A 21,196-nucleotide genomic window follows, 5' to 3' on the forward strand; every position below is an offset into this window, starting at 1 on the left:
CTTGTCCCCATGTCCACGGTGTGGCTTTCCTGGTCAGGTTGCAAAGTGGCTCTGAGATGGATGAAAAGTCTTTAATGAATCTGGAGCAGTAGTTAGCCATACCTAGCAGGCTTTTGATGTCAGCAGGCGTTGTAGGGTCAGGGGCATGTTGAACAGCTGCAACCTTTTTTGGATCAGGTGAGACACCTGTGGAAAAGATGAAACCAAAGAATTCCAGTCTTGTCTTGTTGAATTCGCATTTTTCACGATTCAGAGTGAGCCCAGTCTCTTTGAGTCTTGTAAATAGGGCCCGAAGGTTGTTGTCATGTTCTGTTTGGTTCGTGCCAAACACAATGATGTCATCACTGAGGTTTTTGACTCCTTGTAGTCCTTGTAAGGACTGTTGAATTGCATTTTGAAACACTTCTGCTGGAGAGGAAATGCCAAAACTTAGGCGTTTGTACCGTCGCTGGCCAAGATGAGTAGTGAACGATGTTATGTATCGGCTGTCCGGGTGTAGCTCCAATTGATGGTATCCAGCTCTAAGATCCAGTTTGGAGAACACAGTTGCACCATTTAACTCATGACTCACATCATCAAAGGTCGGAGTGATATGACATTCTCTTTTAATGGCTGTGTTTGCTAGTCTCATGTCGACACAAAGCCTTATTCTGTCAGGATCTTTAGGTTTGGGAGGTGTCACTATGGGTGAAACCCACGGTGTAGGACCAGTGACTTCTTCAATGATATCGCCTGCTTCAAGCTTGTGAAGTTCATCCTCCACTTTCTGACATACGTGAAAGGGAACGCGTCTGTGAGGTTGACAGGTAGGCTTAATGTCAGTATTTATGTGCAGTTTTATTTGGAAGTTTTGGAGTTTGCCGATCCCTTTGAATAGCTCTGCGTGGTTTTCAACTAACTCATCTGCTACTGTGCGTGGTATTTGGCCTGTTACTGTTGTAACAATGTGGATCAGTCCTAAGTCTTTGGATGTTTCATAGCTTAAGATGTTAAATCCATCACCTTGGATCACAAAGACTGTGCATGTTGCTTTTTTGTTGTATTTTTCCATACAGCATTCAAACTCACCACACACTGGAAGAGATTTTGTTGATCGGTATGGGTAGAGCTTAACATCGGCTGGGTGTAGTGTGGAATATGGCACAAGTTTGTTATAAGTGGCTTCACTTATGCAGTTGACTGTAGCCCCGTAGTCAAGTAGGACATGTATCTGGGTGTCATTTATTGTGACCTTATCTTGTGGAATCTTTGTAGGTTCAGCAGCATTAACTACATAATCATAAGCTTCATCGCTGCTAGATGTGTGTCCTGTTTTCTCACCTGAGGCACTGTCACTTATCTGATGCACACTTTTGGATGCTTGTTGAGTTTTCCTGTGTGGCTGTCTGTTGTTGATCTCCTTAGCTTTTGATCGGCATTGTTGTGCAAAATGATTTAGTTTGCCGCATGTTTGTTCTTGGCTGTGCATTAATTTTCATGAGGGTAGTTACCTCCATAGTTTCTGAAGCGGTTGTTGGGTTGCTTATTTATTGACCAGGTGCTTTTGTTTGGGGTTCAATGTGTAGTTTTGTGATACACTTTGTTTACTGTTGCTGCATTGCCACTTTCCATGCCTGATGCTTGCATTTCAGACAGTTCACAGGTGCGCCCATGGTTCAGAATGTCTTCTGGGTTAGTTCAGGTTATCTTAGTGCTTTTCTGCACAGTCTTGATGATGTGCAGCTTTGTATTATTTGTGTTTTGATCACTGCATTAATGTCTGCAAACTCACAGTTTTTTGCTAACATCCTCAGTCTGGTGTGAAAGGTGTCCATGCTGCTGCAAGAATCTGTTTATCACTCAGCTTCTGAAACAGTTTATATTCAGGCTTGAAAGTATAAGGTTCTGCATCATCATTTGTCCCAAAATAGTCATTGTTTTCTCTCATGAAGTCTGCAATGATTAGTAGTAGTTGTTGTTGAAGGAAATAGGCAACATTGTGATGCGTCCGTGAAATCATTTAGCGACTGCATGCTTAAAATAAGCAAAACTAGTAAATATTACATGTTTTCATGAATGTGCTTGTCACTACATTACATATATACTTACAACATGTATACAAAAAAACTGATGGAGGTGTTTGGATGTTGTTTTGAGTGCTGTGTAGGCGAAATAGAGCGACACCCGTTATCTTAATTTTGAGCTGACATGCTAGCATTTTTTCATGAGTTACAATGCATACAAAAGAAAAACATATGTGTTCTTGTCTTACATAATTACGAATGATAGGCAAAATTATAAAAAACAAGGTGCAGTTCCCTTTCAAAGGGGTTCCTTGAGGAACGCCTCAGTTGTGTAAGTCACAAGTTTGGCCCCAGTTTTGTATATTTGCAGCAAGGTTAAAATGTCAATGCAAAGACCTGCCAAATGTGTTTACAGTGGTCCAATTTTCTCTATACAACACTATAGGTTTTTTTTTTTTTTAATTTTCTGCAAAAATTTCTGTCTCCTAAGTTTTTAACTGAACATAGTGTGTTGTCATTCCCGGGCCGGATTTGCCCTACGGGCTACCAGTTGGATGGTACTGACTTACAGCCATGTTTTTTTTTGCAAAACCTAGAAGAGCCCTTGCAAACTGCAATGGTTGTGTTTGTGTCTCCATTACGCCTCCACATTTGTGGGCTGGTGGCCAGCTATGGCTATTCCTCTGGCGCGACACGAGACAGGAAGTTGAGAGAAAAGAATGATGGGAGGTGCGGGAGGCGACTGTAAGGTCCCCAGAGTCCAGGCAGGAGCCACCGACTGGCGGGAGTTATTGTTTGGGCTTGTATGCATCAATGGTGACAATGTGTCCTCCCACAGTAATCCTGTGTGTGTGTGTGTGTGCGTGCGTGTGTGTGCGTGTGTGCGCGTGTGCGTGTGCGTGTGTGTGTGTGTGTGTGTGTGTGTGTTTTGGCGGGACATTCCAGGACAGTACCTTTACTTTGTCCCACTTGTTCAATGTTGTGTTTTTATTAACTCATTAATGTATTATTTACATTATTTATATTGTATTTTTTTTTACATTTATGTTATCATGAAGTCATAATATTTAATATGGCACATTCATTTTAGTTACTCTCCAGTATGGGGTTAGGGTTAACACTGTCAATTTTTGAGAAAATGAAAGGATTTGAAGTGCGCCCTATAGTCCGGAAATGTGATTTTTATTCCTCACAATACGAAGGTCCTGCAGTCTTGGGTTCAATCCCAGGATCGGGATCTTTCTGTGTGGAGTTTGCATGTTCTCCCCGTGAATGCGTGGGTTCCCTCCGGGTACTCCGGCTTCCTCCCACTTCCAAAGACATTGGCCCTAGTGTGTGAATGTGAGTGTGAATGTTGTCTGTCTATCTGTGTTGGCCCTGCGATGAGGTGGCGACTTGTCCAGGGTGTACACCGCCTTCTGCCCGATTGTAGCTGCGATACTGTAGGCGCCAGCGCCCCCCGCGACCCTAAAAGGGAATAAGCAGTAGAAATGGATGGATGGATATTATTTTTTTTATAAATTTCCAAAGTACAAAAAAATAAAACATTTTACATTGTCCTTATGGGCCATTGTGTGCAGAATTTTGTTGACACAAATGAATGTATTCCATTTTAGTATAAGGCTGTAAGATAACAAAATGTGGAAAAAGTGAAGCATTGTGAATACTTTCCGGTGGACTTTGTGTTCAAATTGAGGAACGACATTAGATAAAGCCGTTTTGGCAAAATCTCTGTGGTGACCAATGACCATGTTATAAATCCAACATATCACTGTTGTATGCACTCCTTGTGTTAATATGCTGAAAGAGGCCTCTGTTTAATTTATAACCAGAGACTAACATGGTATTGATTAACATGCGTCTTTCTCTTTACCAATTCAAAGCTGTACCCTATATACCTCAACATATTATTAAAAAAGTTTTTTTGCGAACAAATCTTCTGTCTTATGTGAAGCTTTATGCAAGATTATGATTACGCAACAGAGCTGAACGCTGAAGATGGTTCAACTAATTTCATGGTCAGCATTAATTAGATCATTTGAAGGACATTTGGCTGCATAGTTGAGTGACAGAGGCCATTTTGTGCACCCAGCCCCCAAATTTAAATTTCGAACATGTATTTGGATCTAGAGCAGTAGTTTTCAAACTTCTTTCACCTAAAAAAAAAATGTTTGAATATAGAAAAATGAAACCTTGTATTGAGATATTGAATCCTATCTTCGGCCTACCACTATATAGAGCCCACACACCACTGGTGGTACTTGTACCACAGTTTGAGAATCTTCAATCTAGTTCATTGGTTCTTAACCTGGGTTCGATCGAACCCTAGGGGTTCGGTGAGTCGGGCTCAGGGGTTTGGTGGAGGTCAAAACACACCCGACTCATCGTGTCAATAAAAACTTCTCCCTATCGGCGTATTACGGATACGGCAACAGCAGAAGTCACACTGATTTACAGGTGTGTAATTTGTTGTGAGTTTATGCACTGTGTTTATTTTGTTCTCTGAACAAGGTGATGTTCATGCACGGTTCTTTTTGTGCACCAGTAAAAAACATGGTAACACTTTAATATGGGGAACACATATTCACCATCAATTTGTTGCTTATTAACATGCAAATTACTAACATATTGGCTCTTAACTAGTCAATATTAAGTACTTATTAATGCCTTATTCGGCATGTGCTTATTATAACCCTAACCCTCTAACCCTTACCGAAACCCTAACCAAATAACTCTAAATTAAGTCTTTGTTACTTAGAATATGTTCCCTGAGTGTCCAAAAAACCCTAAATTAAGTCCTTGTTACTTAAAATATGTTACCCATACTAAAGTGTTACCAAAAACATATAACTCTGTCTTGAATTTGAAAAAAAGGAGGGTTCGGTGAATGCGCGTATGAAACTGGTGGGGTTCGGTACTTCCAACAAGGTTAAGAACCACTGATCTAGATAATATGAATCGGACATGCCTTGGTGGGAATTTTGCATACATTTTGCACCACTCACACTTTTATAATCTGTTTTTTGAGTCTGTCTGCGAGGTGTTCATTTCTGGCGTTATTCCCAGATTGCCAATGAGACCACAGCCCACTCTCTCGCTCATGATTTATCTATTGATAATGTACACTTCCAATATTTGTCAATTTCTTTCCAGACAAGGTCAAAAATAAAATTCACAACCATCCAGCACCCCCCGCGACCCCAAAAGGGAATAAGCGGTAGTAAATGGATGGATGGATGTATATAGATTCACTTGGCCATAACATTATAAATGATAAATGGGTTGTACTTGTATAGCGCTTTTCTGCCTTCAAGGTACTCAAAGCGCTTTTGACACTACTTCCACATTTACCCATTCACACACTGATGGAGGGAGCCGCCATGCAAGGCGCCAACCAGCACCCATCAGGAGCAAGGGTGAAGTGTCTTGCTCAGGACACAACGGACGTGACAAGGTTGGTACTAGGTGGGAATTGAACCAGGGACGCTCGGGTTGCGCACGGCCACTCTTCCACTGCGCCACGCCGTCCCTAACATTAGGGAACACCTAAGAAAAAACCCTGCTGTTTGCAGTGCATATGTCAATGAATGTTACTTGTCTGTGTTATTATGCACATGCTAAAATTATATGAAAATAAAAGGAGCAAAGAGACATCCAAAATGGTGCGCAAGCTCACCCCAGTATGCATGAACCTGATGCTGTGGCATTGTTTAACACAAGTATCCAACATTGTAAAAACATTCATAAGTCAGAAAATACAAAATTCATCATAAGTTCCCTTAAGTAATGTTTTTCATGGTTTCATTTTTAGGAGGACTTTCAGAGGTTAAGTGGTCTTATTAAAAAAGTGCCAGGAGGGACTCCCAGATACAGTGCAATGCATAAAAACGCATGGTTAGTTTATTTAGCAGTTTGTGGTGCTCGGAGCGCAATAGATTTGAGTGTATTTTAAATGTCTGCTTGAGGTCTCTGGAGGAGATGGTGCTTGGTCACAGACATGAGTCGGTGGTGGCGGGCGCCTTCTTGTACGCCGTGGCTTGCTGGGGCAGCGGGCTCAGAGTGAGGTAGAGAAGGCCAGAAACGTGGTGAGAGTCGAGCTAGACTCTCTGGCGGTGGTGTCAGAGAGGAGAAGTCTAGCAAAACTCCTAGCCATTATGGACAACACCTCCCACCCCCTACATTCAGACCTTGCAGAGGAAATGAGCACGTTCAGTGGAAGGCTCAGACTCCCAAAATGCAACACGGAATGACAAAGGAGGTCCTTCATACTGACAACAATCAGACTGTATAATACATATGTTCCTTCTTGACTGCACTTAAATGTAGAATATATGCAGAATATATTTATATTATTCATATATTATATGTATAATATATGTTGTATATTATATATAATTATTATTGTCTATTGTGAGCGAACTGTGGTGCAGAATTTCCCCCAGGGATCTATTCTATTCTATTCTATTCTATTCTATTCTATGTTGTAGGTCCGGTGGGTGGCAGGGTGCAACGCGGTTCTCCTTGCTTCTCCGCTGTGAGAATGAACAGAAAATGGTAACGACGGATAGGTAATGTCCCCTTCAAGATTGAGGTAAAAAGTAAACCTGATTCTGGATGAGCTGTGATGGTTTCACTTGACTCTGCTGTTCTCCTCAAGGGAGTAAAGAGAGCATGTCGTAGCTTGTGGGTCCCTCTATGGGCCGCCAGATGAAAAGCACAGGACTGCCATTGGGGAACTGAAAGCTGGTGGCCCAAACTAAATGTGGACGCTTGGAAGATTGGCTGGATTTGCTTTGTTTTGGTGTTGCTTGCATAGATAAACGAATAAACGGTATTCATATGTAAATCAATTATTTCTTTCGGAAAATTTGAGTGAAATTGGATCATTTGAATGCAAGATGATTCACGGTAATGCCGGAGGTATGTTAGGTTGTTTAAACCTGCCACAATGCAATGAGAGACGTGAAGCTGATGGTGGAGGTCATCCTTAGCCATGTTGGGTTTAATGGCCATCCGTGTTCACAGTCACACATAATTATGACTGGGTTTCATCTAATCCCAGAGACACATTATAGTCTCTTTATCTTCCTCAAGGATTGGGAAGTGCTCGCAATAATGCAATTCAAAGTAATACTACGATGATGGAAACGTGTAAGCAAATACCGCACATCCATTCATCCATTTTCTACCGCTTATTCCCTTTTGGGGTCGCGGGGGGCGCTGGCGCCTATATCAGCTACAATCGGGCGGAAGGCGGGGTACACCCTGGACAAGTCGCCACCTCATCGCAGGGCCAACACAGATAGACAGACAACATTCACACTCACATTCACACATTAGGGCCAATTTAGTGTTGCCAATCAACCTATCCCCAGGTGCATGTCTTTGGAAGTGGTACCGCACGTATATTTGAAATTAAATTTTGCTGCAGTGGTGTTCCAAGTTCACACACAATACACATTAAGTAAGTATGGAGTACAGAAATTGTCAAACATTTACTCAGCCCATGGCTTTGGCAATAGTACCAAGGAGAAGCCAGAGCTTGAAAATCTTTTTCCAGAACAAGATCAAGATCGAAATGAAGTTTCTTTGGGACTACAGGTGTCGACATGGGTTGTATTCGTCTCAAGGAGAAGATGCTCAGGTTGGAACGGAAAGTGCCTTTTCTCCAAGGAACATCACCTAACTGTAATCTCATTATTTCTCATTTTCTGCATTCTATTTCAGATTCATTATCTTCCTGAGTTTCTACAGGGTTCTTCTATGCAGCATGCCAATTGATATACTGTGGGTGGTTAAATGTGGAAACTGTTCTATATTTAAACTACAAAAGAACTCGGAGAGCGCAGACTTATAAGTGTGGAAGTCGGTAATATGAATGCAATAAATACATTATATATGTATATATATATATATATATATATATATATATATATACACATATATATATATAAATATATATATATATATGTATATATATATGTGTATATATATATGTGTGTATATATATATATGTATATATATGTGTGTATATATATATGTGTGTATATATATATGTGTGTATGTATATATGTGTATATATATATGTGTGTGTGTGTATGTTATATATATAAATATATAACATAACTTATATACATATATGTATTTAAGTATATATTTATGTATAACAAATATATGTGTGCGTGTATATATATATTTATATAAATAAATATTGGTGTATATATTTAGTATATATAAAATCACATCACATATACAGTATATCACACATTTCACATAGGTATGTGTATATATGTACAGTATACAAATATACCTATATCTACACGCGCGCGTACACACACACATACACCCATACACACACACACACACACTTTAATCAGATACGTGTCAAATATTACAATATTTTGGGAAAATGTATTTTTTCAGTAGTTGTAGTCCAAAAAAATTTAACCTATATTTCATAAATCCATGACACAAAGAGATAAATATTTTTAATAATGCATTTTTGACTTCTTGAAAGTTATTTGAAAAATGTTTTAAGTTAAATATTGTAAACCACTGTTGTGCTCTCATCAGAATAAATGAACTGCAGAAAACTTGTTGAGTTTTATTTTCATCTGGACTGAAGTCTTGAATTCAAAGACATTTTGCACCATATTCTTGTACGTAGCAATATTGAAATGATTATGACATGACAATATGTGTAGAACAAAGACAACAAAAACCATATCTGACCTATTTATTATATATTATATTCGTACCATGAATGTATTAACGTGGACCCCGACTTAAAAAAGTTGAAGAACTTATTCGGGTGTTACCATTTAGTGGTCAATTGTACGGAATATGTACTGAACTGTGCAATCTACTAATAAAATTGTCAATCAATCAATCAAATTTATCATAAAAAAATAATAATATGCGCACAAATTGAAACTACTGTAAAAACATAACAACAATTATATTCTACATTTTACCGAACTGAATCCAGACGACAAAAAAAACAAGGATAGACAAATTAAAAAGGGTATCATTTCATTCATCCATTTTCTACCGCTTATTCTCTTTGGGGTCGCGGGGGGCGCTGGTGCCTATCTCAGCTACAATCGGGCGGAAGGCGGGGTACACCCTGGACAAGTCGCCATCTCATCGCAGGGCCAACACAGATAGACAGACAACATTCACACTCACATTCACACACTAGAGCAGTGGTTCTTAACCTGGGTTCGAACAAACCCTAGGGGTTCGGCGAGTCGGCCTCAGGGGTTCGGCCGAGCCTCCGCCACGGAGGTATAGACACATCTGACTTATTGTGTCAATAAAAACTTCTCCCTGTCAGCGTATTATGGCTACCCCCAAACAACGTTCCCTCTAATTATCTGTCTGATTTGCAGATTGTTTGATTGATCGATTGAAAGTTTTACTAGCAGATTGCAAAGAAAGAGAAAACACAGTACAGCTTACACCAGGGGTCACCAACGCGGTGCCCGCAGGCACCAGGTAGCCCGTAAGGACCAGATGAGTAGCCCGCTGGCCTCTTCTAAAAATAGCTCAAATAGCAGCACTTACCAGTGAGCTGCCTCTATTTTTAAATTGTATTTATTTACTAGCAAGCTGGTCTCGCTTTGCTCGACATTTTTGATTCTAAGAGAGACAAAACTCAAATAGAATTTGAAAATCCAAGAAAATCTTTCAAAGACTTGGTCTTCACTTGTTTAAATAAATTCATTTATTTTTTTACTTTGCTTCTTATAGCTTTCAGAAAGACAATTTTAGAGAAAAAATATAACCTTAAAATGATTTTAGGATTTTTAAACAGGTATACATTTTTACCCTTTAAATTCCTTCCTCTTCTTTCCTGACAAATTAAATCAATGTTCAAGTAAATTTATTTTTTTTATTATAAAAAATAATAAATATATTTGAATTTAATTCTTCATTTCAGCTTCTGTTTTTTTGACGAAGAATATTTGTGAAATATTTCTTCAAACTTATTATGATTCAAATTCAAAAAAATTATTCCGGCAACTCTAGAAAATTTGTAGAATCACATTTAAATCTTATTTCAAAGTGGATTTTAACCTATTTAAAACATGTCATCAAAATTCTAAAATTAATCTTAATCAGGAAAAATTACTAATGATGATCCATAAATTATTTTTAAAAATGTTTCAAAAAGATTCGAATTAGCTAGTTTTCCTCTTCATTTTTTTTTCTGTTGAATTTTAAAGAGTCAAAATTGAAGATAGACTATGTTTCAAAATTTAATTTTCATTTTTTTCGTGTTTTCTCTTCTCCTCTTTTAAACCATTCAATTAAGTGTTTTTTTTTTTCAACATTTATTCTCTACAAAAAACCTTCCGTAATAGGAAAAAAAAAATGTACAATGGAATGACAGACAGAAATACCCATTTTTTTTATACAAATAGATTGATTTTTTAAAGGGACATTGAGCAAATTGGCTAATTCTGGCATTTTTTTTAAATGTGTATCAAACTTTTAGCCCTTCGCATTAGTCAGTACCCAAGAAGTAGCTCTTGGTTTCAAAAAGGTTGGTGACCCCTGGCTTACACAGTACAGTACATATTCCGTACAATTGAACACTAAATGGTAACACCCGAATAAGTTTTTCAACTTGTTTAAGTCGGGTCCACGTTAATCAATTCATGCTAATGTGTGTAAGGTGTGTAAATTGTTGTGAGTTCATGCACTGTGTTGGTTTTGTTCTTAGAACAAGGTGATGTTCATGCACGGTTCATTTTGTGCACCTGTAATAAAAATATATGATTTTTTCTTGAATTTGAAAAAAAACTAAACATTTTATTTTTCACCAAAGAAGGGTTCAGTGAATGCGTATGTGAAACTGGTGGGGTTCGGTACCTCCAACAAGGTTAAGAACCACTGCACTAGGGCCAATTTAGTGTTGCCAATCAACCTATCCCCAGGTGCATGTATTTGGAAGTGGGAGGAAACAATTCTATCAAATTTGGATTTGTGAATAAAAAATGCTGCATACTACTTAACATTTACCGTTTAATTTATAATAGGCTGACAATATACGTCCTCTTTTCCCCGGACATGTCCTCTTTTGCGGGTGTGTCCGGGCGTTTTTTTTTTTTTTTTAATGCCTTAATTGTCTGGCATTTTGAATTAGGGTTGCGTGTATTTTCAATGTACGTCCAGGGTTAAGTTACCGTATATATATTACTCGAGTTGGTGAATTCTAGCTGTGAATATTGTAGCAGCTGGCTACGGGGTGTAAGCCAATGGCTTTGGCTGGGGGGCGGGACTTCCGGGGAAGATAGGGAAGTGACGCTATTGACAGGAAGTGTTGGTTCGAGTTTTGCCGGGAAAGGTCCTTTTTTTGTTTTTTTATGTTTACTCTGCATTATTTTTATTTTTTTTATTTTTTACAGAAGCCTAAAATAATTAGCTCGGAAATGCTGCCTCTGTTTTTTTTTGTCTTAACTGATTTGTGAAATGCCCTTCACCTATGGCAGTGGTTCTCAAATACGGAAGAATTAGGCAGTAACACCTGGGGGTACTTGAAGGTATGCCAAGGGGTACGTGAGATTTAAAAAAAATATTTTAAAAATAGAAACAATGCAAAAATCATTTATAAATATATTTATTGAATAATACTTCAACAAAATATGAATGTAAGTTCATAAACCGTGAAAAGAAATGCAACAATGCAATATTCAGTGTTGACAGCTAGATTTTTTGTGGACATGTTTCATGAATATTGATGTTAAAGATTTCTTTTTTTGTGAAGAAATGTTTAGAATGCAGCTCATGAATCCAGATGGATCTCTATTACAATCCCCAAAGAGGGCACTTTAAGTTGATGATTACTTCTATGTGTAGAAATCTTTATTTTTTTATAATTGAATCACTTGTTTATTTTTCAACAAATGTTTAGTTACTTTTATATCTTTTTTTTCAAATAGTTAAAGAAAGACCACTACAAATGAGCAATATTTTGCACTGTTATACAATTTAATAAATCAGAAACTGATGACATAGTGCTGTATTTTACTTCTTTATCTCTTTTTTTCAACCAAAAATGTTTTGCTCTGATTAGGGGGGAACTTGAATTAAATAAATGTTCACAGGGGGTACATCACTGAAAAAAGATTGAGAACCACTGACCTATGGTGTATTCTCTGAGAACATCTGTTTTTGTTTCAAATGTTTTGAGGCAATATTTATATTTTTTACATTAGAATGGTCCACTGCACTGACAAGAGACATTTTAACGAATGGGCTGTTACCTGTTTTTTGTTTAAATATAATCAACCTGTTTTGAGGCATTATTTATGTGTATATTATATACAAGAGGTTATTTTGAATATTGCTACCTCTGTACTTTTTCTAAAACTGTGAATGTTACATAATATAGGTGGGACTTATTTTGTTATACTGTCAACAGAGGGGAAAAAATGCTTTATTTAAATAAATATATTATTTATAAAGCAAGTTCAAGTATCATTGGCAAATTTTCAACCAGTCCCGGCCTTGGCACGCATATATGTGTCCTCTTTTTGGGATTTCAGAATATGGTCAGCCTAATTTCTAACCACTATTTATCTTCTCAAATATGAAAGAGAAAGTTTGTCGGAACACATTTAATGGCAGAACCAATGGGTCCGAGTAAACATACGGAAGAATTAGGCAGTAACACCAACAAAGGAAGTGTAGCGCAACACTAAGATAAAAGCGAGACGTTTGCTTAATAGACACGACTTTTACAAAAGATTATGGCGGAACCTGAAATGGTGATTGATTGGGGAGCTTGTGTCGCGCGGGAAGTGGAGGATTTGGCAAAGATGAGACCTCTTTTGACGAACGTCCACGTTGGTCTTCCTCCCCCTGTGGCGGACCCCGCCAGGATGTCTCTCGTTAGAGGAGACTATCAGTACTTCCACTACGGCTGCGATGGACAAGATGACCGAGGATGGGGGTGTGGATACCGCACCGTCCAGACTATGGCCTCCTGGTTGGGCCTCAACATGAAGGTCGAAACAAGACCTCCACCCAGCCTCCAGGAGATCCAGCAAGCATTGGTCTCCGTCATGGACAAGCCAGGCTCCTTCCTGGGCTCAAAAGAGTGGATTGGGACATTCGAAGCATCCCTGGTCCTGGATTATCTTTTTGGTGTTCCCTGTAAACTGGTGCATGTCAGAGGTGGCGGGGGGGAGTTGGAGAATGTCGCTGTGGAAGAGGTCCATCAGCACTTGGCCAGGCGCGGATGTCCTGTCATGATGGGGGGCGACAGGGACAACTCATCCAAGGGCATCCTGGGTGTGTGTACTGGGGCCAGTGGAAGTTACCTGCTGGTTGTTGACCCCCACTATTACGGAGGTCCGCTGGGAAGGGCGGAGACACAACGGCGTGGCTGGGTGGCGTGGAAAAGTGTATCATCTCTAAATCAGTCTTCTTTTTATAATCTATGTTTACCTCAGACTGCCACAATAGTCCCTTAAACATGATTCGGCCTAACACCAGCGTCAGGGCTTAGTTTGATCATTTTATATTGTAGGGCTCCACGATTATGCACGAACGTGAATCGCAATTTACTCGCTCTGATTTAGAGTTGCATTTCTCTAGAACAAGGGTGTCAAACGTAAAACCTGTCGAGCCCGCGGGATGAGTTTACTAAGTATACAAATGAGCCAAATTGTTTAAATCAGGGGTGTCAAACATACAGCCCGAGGGCCGGATCAGGCCCGTGAACAGGTTTTACCCGGCCCGCGGGTTGAGTTTGCCAAGTATAAAAATTAAACTGAAATGTTTGAATGAATGAAACTGCTGTTCTAAATGTGTCCACTAGATGTCGCAATAGCAATTCTTTGTATCTATGTCAGTGGTTCTTAACCTTGTTGGAGGTACCGAACCCCACCAGTTTCATATGGGCATTCACCGAACCCTTCTTTTGTGAAAATGAAATGGTTTTTTTTTTTCAAATTCAAGACAAAGTTGCATGTTTTTGGTAACACTTTAGTATAGGGAACATATTCTAAGTAACAACGACTTAATTTAGAGTTATTTGGACAGTAGGGGAACATATTCTAAGTAATAAAGACTTAATTTAGAGTTATTTGGTTAGGGTTCTAATAAGGCCATGCCGAATAAGATAGATAAATAGTACTTTATTGATTCCTTCAGGAGAGTTCCTTCAGAAAAATTTAAATTCCAGCAGCAGTGTACAGAGTTGAGATCAATTTAAAAAAAGTAAATAATGGGGGTTTAAATGGAAACAAAATAGAGAAATATTACAATAACAATAACAAATAAAAAGCAACAATGGTAATAAAAATATAACAGTAAAATAAGAATATCAGAAAAGAAAGTAGGCAGTAGTGACCAGGTTATGAAAACGTATTGCACTGTTATTGTTTTGCATCCCCCGCCCAATAGAGGAGTTGTACAGTCTAATGGCGCGTGGGACAAAGGAGTTTTTTAGTCTATTAGTCCTGTACTTGGGATGAAGCAGTCTAGCACTGAACAGGCTCCTCTGGCTACTGATAACGCTATGCAGAGGGTGACTGGCATCATCCAGGATGCTCACTAGTTTGTCCACAATCCTCTTCTCTGCCACCATCACCAGTGAATCCACTTTCATTACGATAAGGCATTAATTAGCACTTAATGACTATTTAAGAGCCAATATGTTACTAATTTGCATGTTAATAAGCAACTAATTAATGGTGAATATGTTCCCCATACTAAAGTGCTGCCATATTTTTTTTACTGCTGCACAAAATCAACCGTGCATGAACATCACCTTGTTCAAACAACAAAACTAAGACAGTGCATAAACTCACAACAAATTACATACCTGCAAATCAGTCAGCTGTTGCCGTATCCGTAATATGCCAACAGGGAGAAGTTTGTATTTACACAAAGATTCGGGTGTGTTTTGACCTCGGCCGAACCCCTGAGGTCGACTCACCAAACCCCTAGGGTTCGATCGAACCTTTAAGAACCACTGATCTAAGTAGATGATGCTACATATGTAGAAAATCACAGTCGAGGAAAATGAGCAAACTACATAAATAACATCCTGTAATTGGATTTTGATAGAATGTTCTTTATCTTGATAGATTGAAAATTAACACCAATGAGTTGACTGATGAACATTATCACAAAAACTTAGAATTTTGGCAGTATTATAATAAAAGTCGTAATTTTACTCAACGCAAGTCAAAATTTTACAACAAAAACTGAACATTTGTGTAATATTATGATAATAGTTGGAATTTAACTCAATAACTGTTGCAATTTAACCAGAAAAGCTTAACATTTTGGCAAGTTTATGAAAAGAGTTGTACTTTTACTCGACAAAAGTCACAATTTTATAGGAAAACTTAAAAAATGTTGGCGCTATTATAATAATCATCAGAATTTTGATTGGCAAAATTAAGACAAAAGTCACAATTTTACTCAAAACCCACCCCAAAAATTGTCAATATTGTGATAAAAGTCAGAATTGTATATGACAAATGTTGCCATTTTGCATTAAAAAGTAATAACTAGGGGTGGGCAAATTAATGCGTTAATTATGAGTTAACTCATCAATCTATTAACGCCGACAATTATTTTATCGCGTGGCGCAGTGGTAGAGTGGCCGTGCGCAACCCGAGGGTCCCTGGTTCAAATCCCACCTAGTACCAACCTCGTCACGTCCGTTGTGTCCTGAGCAAGACACTTCACCCTTGCTCCTGATGGGTGCTTGTTGGCGCCTTGCATGGCAGCTCCCTCCATCAGTGTGTGAATGGGTAAATGTGGAAGTAGTGTCAAAGCGCTTTGAGTACCTTGAAGGTAGAAAAGCGCTTTACAAGTACAACCCATTTATTTGCGTATGTTGTTTACATGCTTTTATTTTGTTAACGCCTTTTCTTAACAAGATGGCGTCGAGGGGCTCTTGGTAAAGATGGAAAATTTGGCAAAAATACCGGACAATTCTGCAAATTTCATGGCTGGCTTACAGCGTGGTCACTCCGGGATCACTTACGACCGCCAGACAATTCTGGATGTGGATAGATCGGGCCGTTTTGGACTGAATGACGCGTGCTTGCTAGACCGGCCAGCTAGCATGGGAATACTTTGCCGGCTACATCCAGCGGCCTGTGAAGCAGCGGAGTATATGTGTTGTCTGTCTATTTATGAATAATGCAGACGAGGAGTGTTGGCTGAGTTCTTAACGTTTACTTTCAGAGCGTGCATATCACAACATACAAGATGCCGTCATGGCGACACAACCTATACCGGGCTACCGCGCATGCTCGTCACTCCTGTTGCATGCTGGGTAGGGTAGTTATTTTATTCCCTGGCTCATAACATCACAATATAGTACCATGTATATGTGTTCAGTTTATCAAAGCACCAAGCAAACAATCGGAAAATTCCCATCATATCAATTCCTAGATATGGTCATAATTATTTTAAGTGCACTACGCAGAATAAACACAACATTATTAATATTGCTACTACGTATAATTTGATCAAAAATTCCCTAAAACAGCCCACTACCTATAATATAGGTTTTTTAAACATAAGATCCCTGATAAAAAAAAAATGTTTCTGCTGTTACCTCAGAAATTGCCTGTTCAGATGTTATGATTGTGGCTCAGAGATCTGTATGTAGATTATATTTATTTTCCATAACAAACAGGATAACTTAAATACCCTGGCAGTGGTAGTAATAAGCTTAAATGTTTGTATTTAAATTTTTTGAGTTGATTTTCATAAAATGTGCTATTTAACTGCTACTCTTTAAAAAGGACTGATTTAAATTGTGTTTGCACAACAAATGTTTTGGCGCTTTTGTTCATGTGGGAGAATATTCCAATAAAGGTGCTACACACTACTTCTGAATTCATTATTGGGCTTTGCGTATACAATGCAGTTAATCGTGATTAATCAGAGAAATAGTGCGATTAACTTCGATTAAAATGTTTAATCGTTGCCCAACCCTAGTAATAACTTTACATAAAAAAGTAATAATTTTTAGAGAAAATATTGCAATACAACAGAAACAAAGAAAATTACATTTTCACACAATAATTAATAACGACAGATAAAGCTAGAATACTATTAACCGCAACAGGTAATTATTAAAACAAAAAGACATTAAGATTTGTAAAATTTCAGAATGTGCCTGTTCCATTTTTATACAAATAAAACAATCTGAAGTTGTTCTTTATTTTTAAGTTATCGTGCCATGATTTTACCAGTCTGGCCCACTAGGGAGTAGATTTTTCTCCATGTGCTCCCTGAGCTAAAGTGAGTTTGGCACCCCTGGTTTAAGTGAAAGAAACAGCTATTCTAAATGTGTCCACTGGATGTCGCAATTGCAATTATTTGTATCTTGTAGATAATGCTACCAATGTAAAAAAAAAAATCAACCACATGATCACATCACATCAGTCGAGGAAAATGAGCAAACTACATAAATAACATCTTGTAATCTGATTTTTATATTACTTTTGTATCTTGATTGATTAAAAATGAACACCAATGAGTTGACTGAAGAACACATTATCACATAATTTATTCAGAAAGTATAAATAATGACAAATAAAGGTAGAATACTATTAACCGCAACATGTAAGTGTAAAAAAAACAACAACAAAATGATTTTTACATTTTCAGAACGGGATTATGTTTTTTTTAACAAAACAATCTGAAGTTGTCTTTAGTTTTAAATTATCGTGCCGTGATTTTACCATTCAGGCCAACTTCGAAGTAGATTTTTCTCCACGTGGCCCCCAATCTAAAATGAGTTTGACACCCCTGCTCTAGAAGATGTTATTTACTGGAATATACTGTTCATCTGGTTTAATTTTAAAAACTCACTCGTATTTTAATTTTTTTTATTTTATTATGCAATCATAAAGGGCCACTTGTAAAAGCGAATATTATATCAATTTGCCTATGCATTTGAATATTATACATATATATTTTACGTACATTGTAAAAAAAATACAGTAAAGACTGGAAACTCAATTACTATTACCGTAAAATATACAGTGATTTTACATTAAATGGAAAAACAGTACCGCTATTTTTTAAGGGGAAAAAAACTGGAAGCTTATAGGAGAATAACAATTCCCCTTAAAAATCTGTTAGTTTTTTTTTAACAATACTGTAAATGGAAAAAACGGTACCACTGTTTGTTTTTTTCATTCTGGCAACAAAGCTGCCATATTTTTACCGTGTTTTTCCTTGTATAATACACAACGTCAAAACAACCAAGAGACAGACATACAAGTTTTTTCAATTTACAGTAATATGCTGTAAAAGTGACTGTCATTTGTACTGTAAAACCGTGTCACTGTGCAATTTGATGGATATTTTGTTAAATCATAAGTCAAGCCGATATTTAAGTATGTTTTTATTTGAACTAAAAATAAAATGGCCCTACGATGAGGTGGCCTTCCGCCTGAATGCAGCTGACCCCAAAAGGGACACGCGGTAAGAAAATGGATGGATGGAAAATAAAATGTTTGGAAAGTATGTTATGTGTTGCAGTATTGGGTAATAATATAGTTTAAAGGTTATGTGATTACATGAGGTACATATCTTTTTTTCTGTCAAAATATATGTCTCTCCATGCTGCAGCTCACACATTACCCTATTAAGGACCAGATTGATAAAAAATGAACGGACAGGTGGATGTACATTTTAGTTTTTGTATGCACCAAACTGCGAAACGCACAATTCAGTTGGCATCCGCTTTAATTGCGATTGTCCTCATCCGAGTCATAGGAGAGCAGAAGGCCTACCCAGGCTGGGGACACTCTGGACTAATTGCTAGTCAGTCAAGAACCATTGGATTCTCTATACTGCAAGGCTGACAACCACAAAGTCAATGGGCGAAAAAATGCATTGATTGTAAATGTGAATGTTGGCCATGTGATGAGGTAGCGACTTGTCCAGGGTCTATCCCGCCTTCCGCCCGATTGTAGCTGAGATAGGCACCGGCGATCCCAAAGGGAATAAGCGGTAGCAAATAGATGGATGGATGGTTGCAAAAAAGACATACTGTATTATTAAACATTGCCCTCTTTTGTCTGAGCGCTGCTACAACAACAATATTTGCACCTCGTCCAGTTCAGTCATTAAATCTGCTTAAGCGTTAAAGTACCACTGATAGTCACACACACACTAGGTGTGGTGAAATTACCTGCTGCATTTGACCCATATGCTGCTCACTGTTCCCCTCACCTCCCAGGGGGTGGAACAATACTTTTGATTGCTATTGTGTATTTTGAATATTATGTCTATTGAATCCATAATGGCTCAGGTCATTTTAGGTGTTTCAAGTTCATGCGGGTGGCATCAATCATGCAGGTTGCAGTTTAATGTTGTTAGAATGTTTAAAAAAAAGCATATTGCGTGGTCCAAAACTACAACTATTTGCATTTTTGTATTGTAAACCAACTGTAAAACAAGTATTTGCAAATTACTTATAAATTAATTTAAATTTGAACAATCAACTCAGAATGAGTCCCAAAAATCTGCCATTTTCTGTCAGGCGTTCCCACTGTCATGCCTTTCTGATGCTTTATGTCTGTGGCAGGACAGTTGAAGGCCCCACACAAGGTCTCTTGCAACAGTTGCTGTCCAGTTCAGATGCATTTTCATTTTATTTCCAAATAACCTGAGGCGTATATGACAACAGTTGTAAAGTGGTATAAAAGTCAGACTTCAACCCCAAAAGGGAAAAGCGGTACAAAATGGATGGATGGATGGATATTGCTGTTGTTTCTCCTTTTTGCATGTCGATGCTTTGCTTACAAAATGCACACACCTAAGATTTTGTTCATTGATTTAGGTAGACAAGCGTGTGCATTTACGTGCTTGTTAGCGATGGGGGGGTCGATCCGTAGCATGGATTCCAAAGATACTTTAGCGAGAGATAAGGATATTTTGCAACTCTTCTGTTTATTTTTGTTTACATCTGTGTTTTTGTGTAGTTCATATTAATAATGTAATTCATGTATTCTATTGTTTGTACACTCAGGGACTACGTTGTCAAACACAGGGTGGCGATAGCTACATATTTATGCACTACTGACTTTTTGGTACAGTGGTTCTCAACCATTTTTCAGTGATGTATCCCCTGTGAACATGTTTATAATTGAAGTACTCCCTAATCAGAGCAAAGCCTTTTTGGTTGAAAAAAGAGATAAAGAAGTAAAATACAGCATTATGTCATCAGTTTCTGATTTATTAAATTGTATAACAGTGCAACATATTTGTAGTGGTCTTTCTAGAACTATTTGGAAAAAAAGATATAAAAACAACTAAAACTTGTTGAAAAAAAGATATAAAAACAACTAAAAACTTGTTGAAAAATTAACAAGTGTTTCAATTATAAAAAGAGATTTCTATATATAGAAGTAATCATCAACTTAAAGTGCCCTCTTAGGGGATTGCAAGAGATCCATCTGGATTCATGAACTTAACTCTAAACATTCCTTCACAAAAAAAATATCTTTAACATCAATATTTATGGAACATGTCCACAAAGTATTGCATTGTTGCATTTCTTTTCACAGTTTATGAACCTACATTCATATTTTGTTGAAGTATTTTTTAAATAAATATATTTATAAAGGATTTTTTAATTGTTTCTATTTTTAGAATTTTTTTTATTTTTTAATCTCACGTACCCCTTGGCATACCTTCAAGTACCCCCAAGGTTACACGCACCCCCATTTGAAAACCACTGTTTCAGTATGTATAATAAATCAATCAATCAATCAATGATTATTTATATAGCCCTAAATCGCTAGTGTCTCAAAGAGCTGCACAAACCACAACGACATCCTCGGTAGAGCCCACATAAGGGCAAGGAAAACTCACACCCAGTGGGACGTCGGTGACTATGATGACTATTAGAAACCTTGGAGAGGACCGTATATGTGGGCAACCCCCCCTCTAGGGGAACCGAAAGCAATGGATGTCGAGCGGGTCTAACATGATACTGTGAAAGTTCAATCCATAGTGGATCCAACACAACCGTGAGAGTCCAGTCCAAAGTGGATCCAACACAGCAGAGAGAGTCCCGTCCACAGTGGAGCCAGCAGGAAACCATCCCAAGCGGAGGCGGATCAGCAGCGCAGAGATGTCCCAGCCAATACACAGGCGAGCGGTCAATCCTGGGTCCCGACCCTGGACGAGCG

The 21,196-nt window shown here is 38.1% G+C and overlaps 1 protein-coding gene and 1 long non-coding RNA gene across 3 annotated transcripts in view; both read left to right on the forward strand.

Moving 5' to 3' along the window:
* Positions 1-7,877, forward strand: part of LOC133560354 (uncharacterized) — a 29,448-nt gene extending 21,571 nt beyond the window's left edge. Inside the window, exons 2-3 of one of the 2 annotated variants that reach the window (XR_009808428.1) lie at positions 6,491-7,647; positions 7,731-7,877. This is a non-coding gene — a long non-coding RNA (uncharacterized LOC133560354). Of the gene's footprint in view, positions 1-6,490; positions 7,648-7,730 lie in introns of those variants that run through there. The other variant, XR_009808427.1, reaches the window with a different exon arrangement.
* A 4,767-nt stretch (positions 7,878-12,644) lies between these two features.
* LOC133560355 (ufm1-specific protease 1-like) lies at positions 12,645-20,215 on the forward strand. The gene has a single exon (XM_061912807.1). It carries the CDS (start codon positions 12,761-12,763, stop codon positions 13,484-13,486), a length of 726 nt encoding a protein of 241 aa, XP_061768791.1. The 5' UTR covers positions 12,645-12,760; the 3' UTR covers positions 13,487-20,215.
* The last annotated feature ends 981 nt before the right edge of the window (positions 20,216-21,196 follow it).

This window comes from Nerophis ophidion, linkage group LG10 (assembly GCF_033978795.1).
Source record: "Nerophis ophidion isolate RoL-2023_Sa linkage group LG10, RoL_Noph_v1.0, whole genome shotgun sequence".
In the NCBI taxonomy this organism is placed as follows: Eukaryota; Metazoa; Chordata; class Actinopteri; order Syngnathiformes; family Syngnathidae; genus Nerophis; species Nerophis ophidion.

Excerpts from the sequence above, each read along its gene's own strand:
- LOC133560355 (XM_061912807.1), top strand. The coding sequence starts at position 12,761 with ATGGCGGAACCTGAAATGGTGATTGATTGGGGAGCTTGTGTCGCGCGG.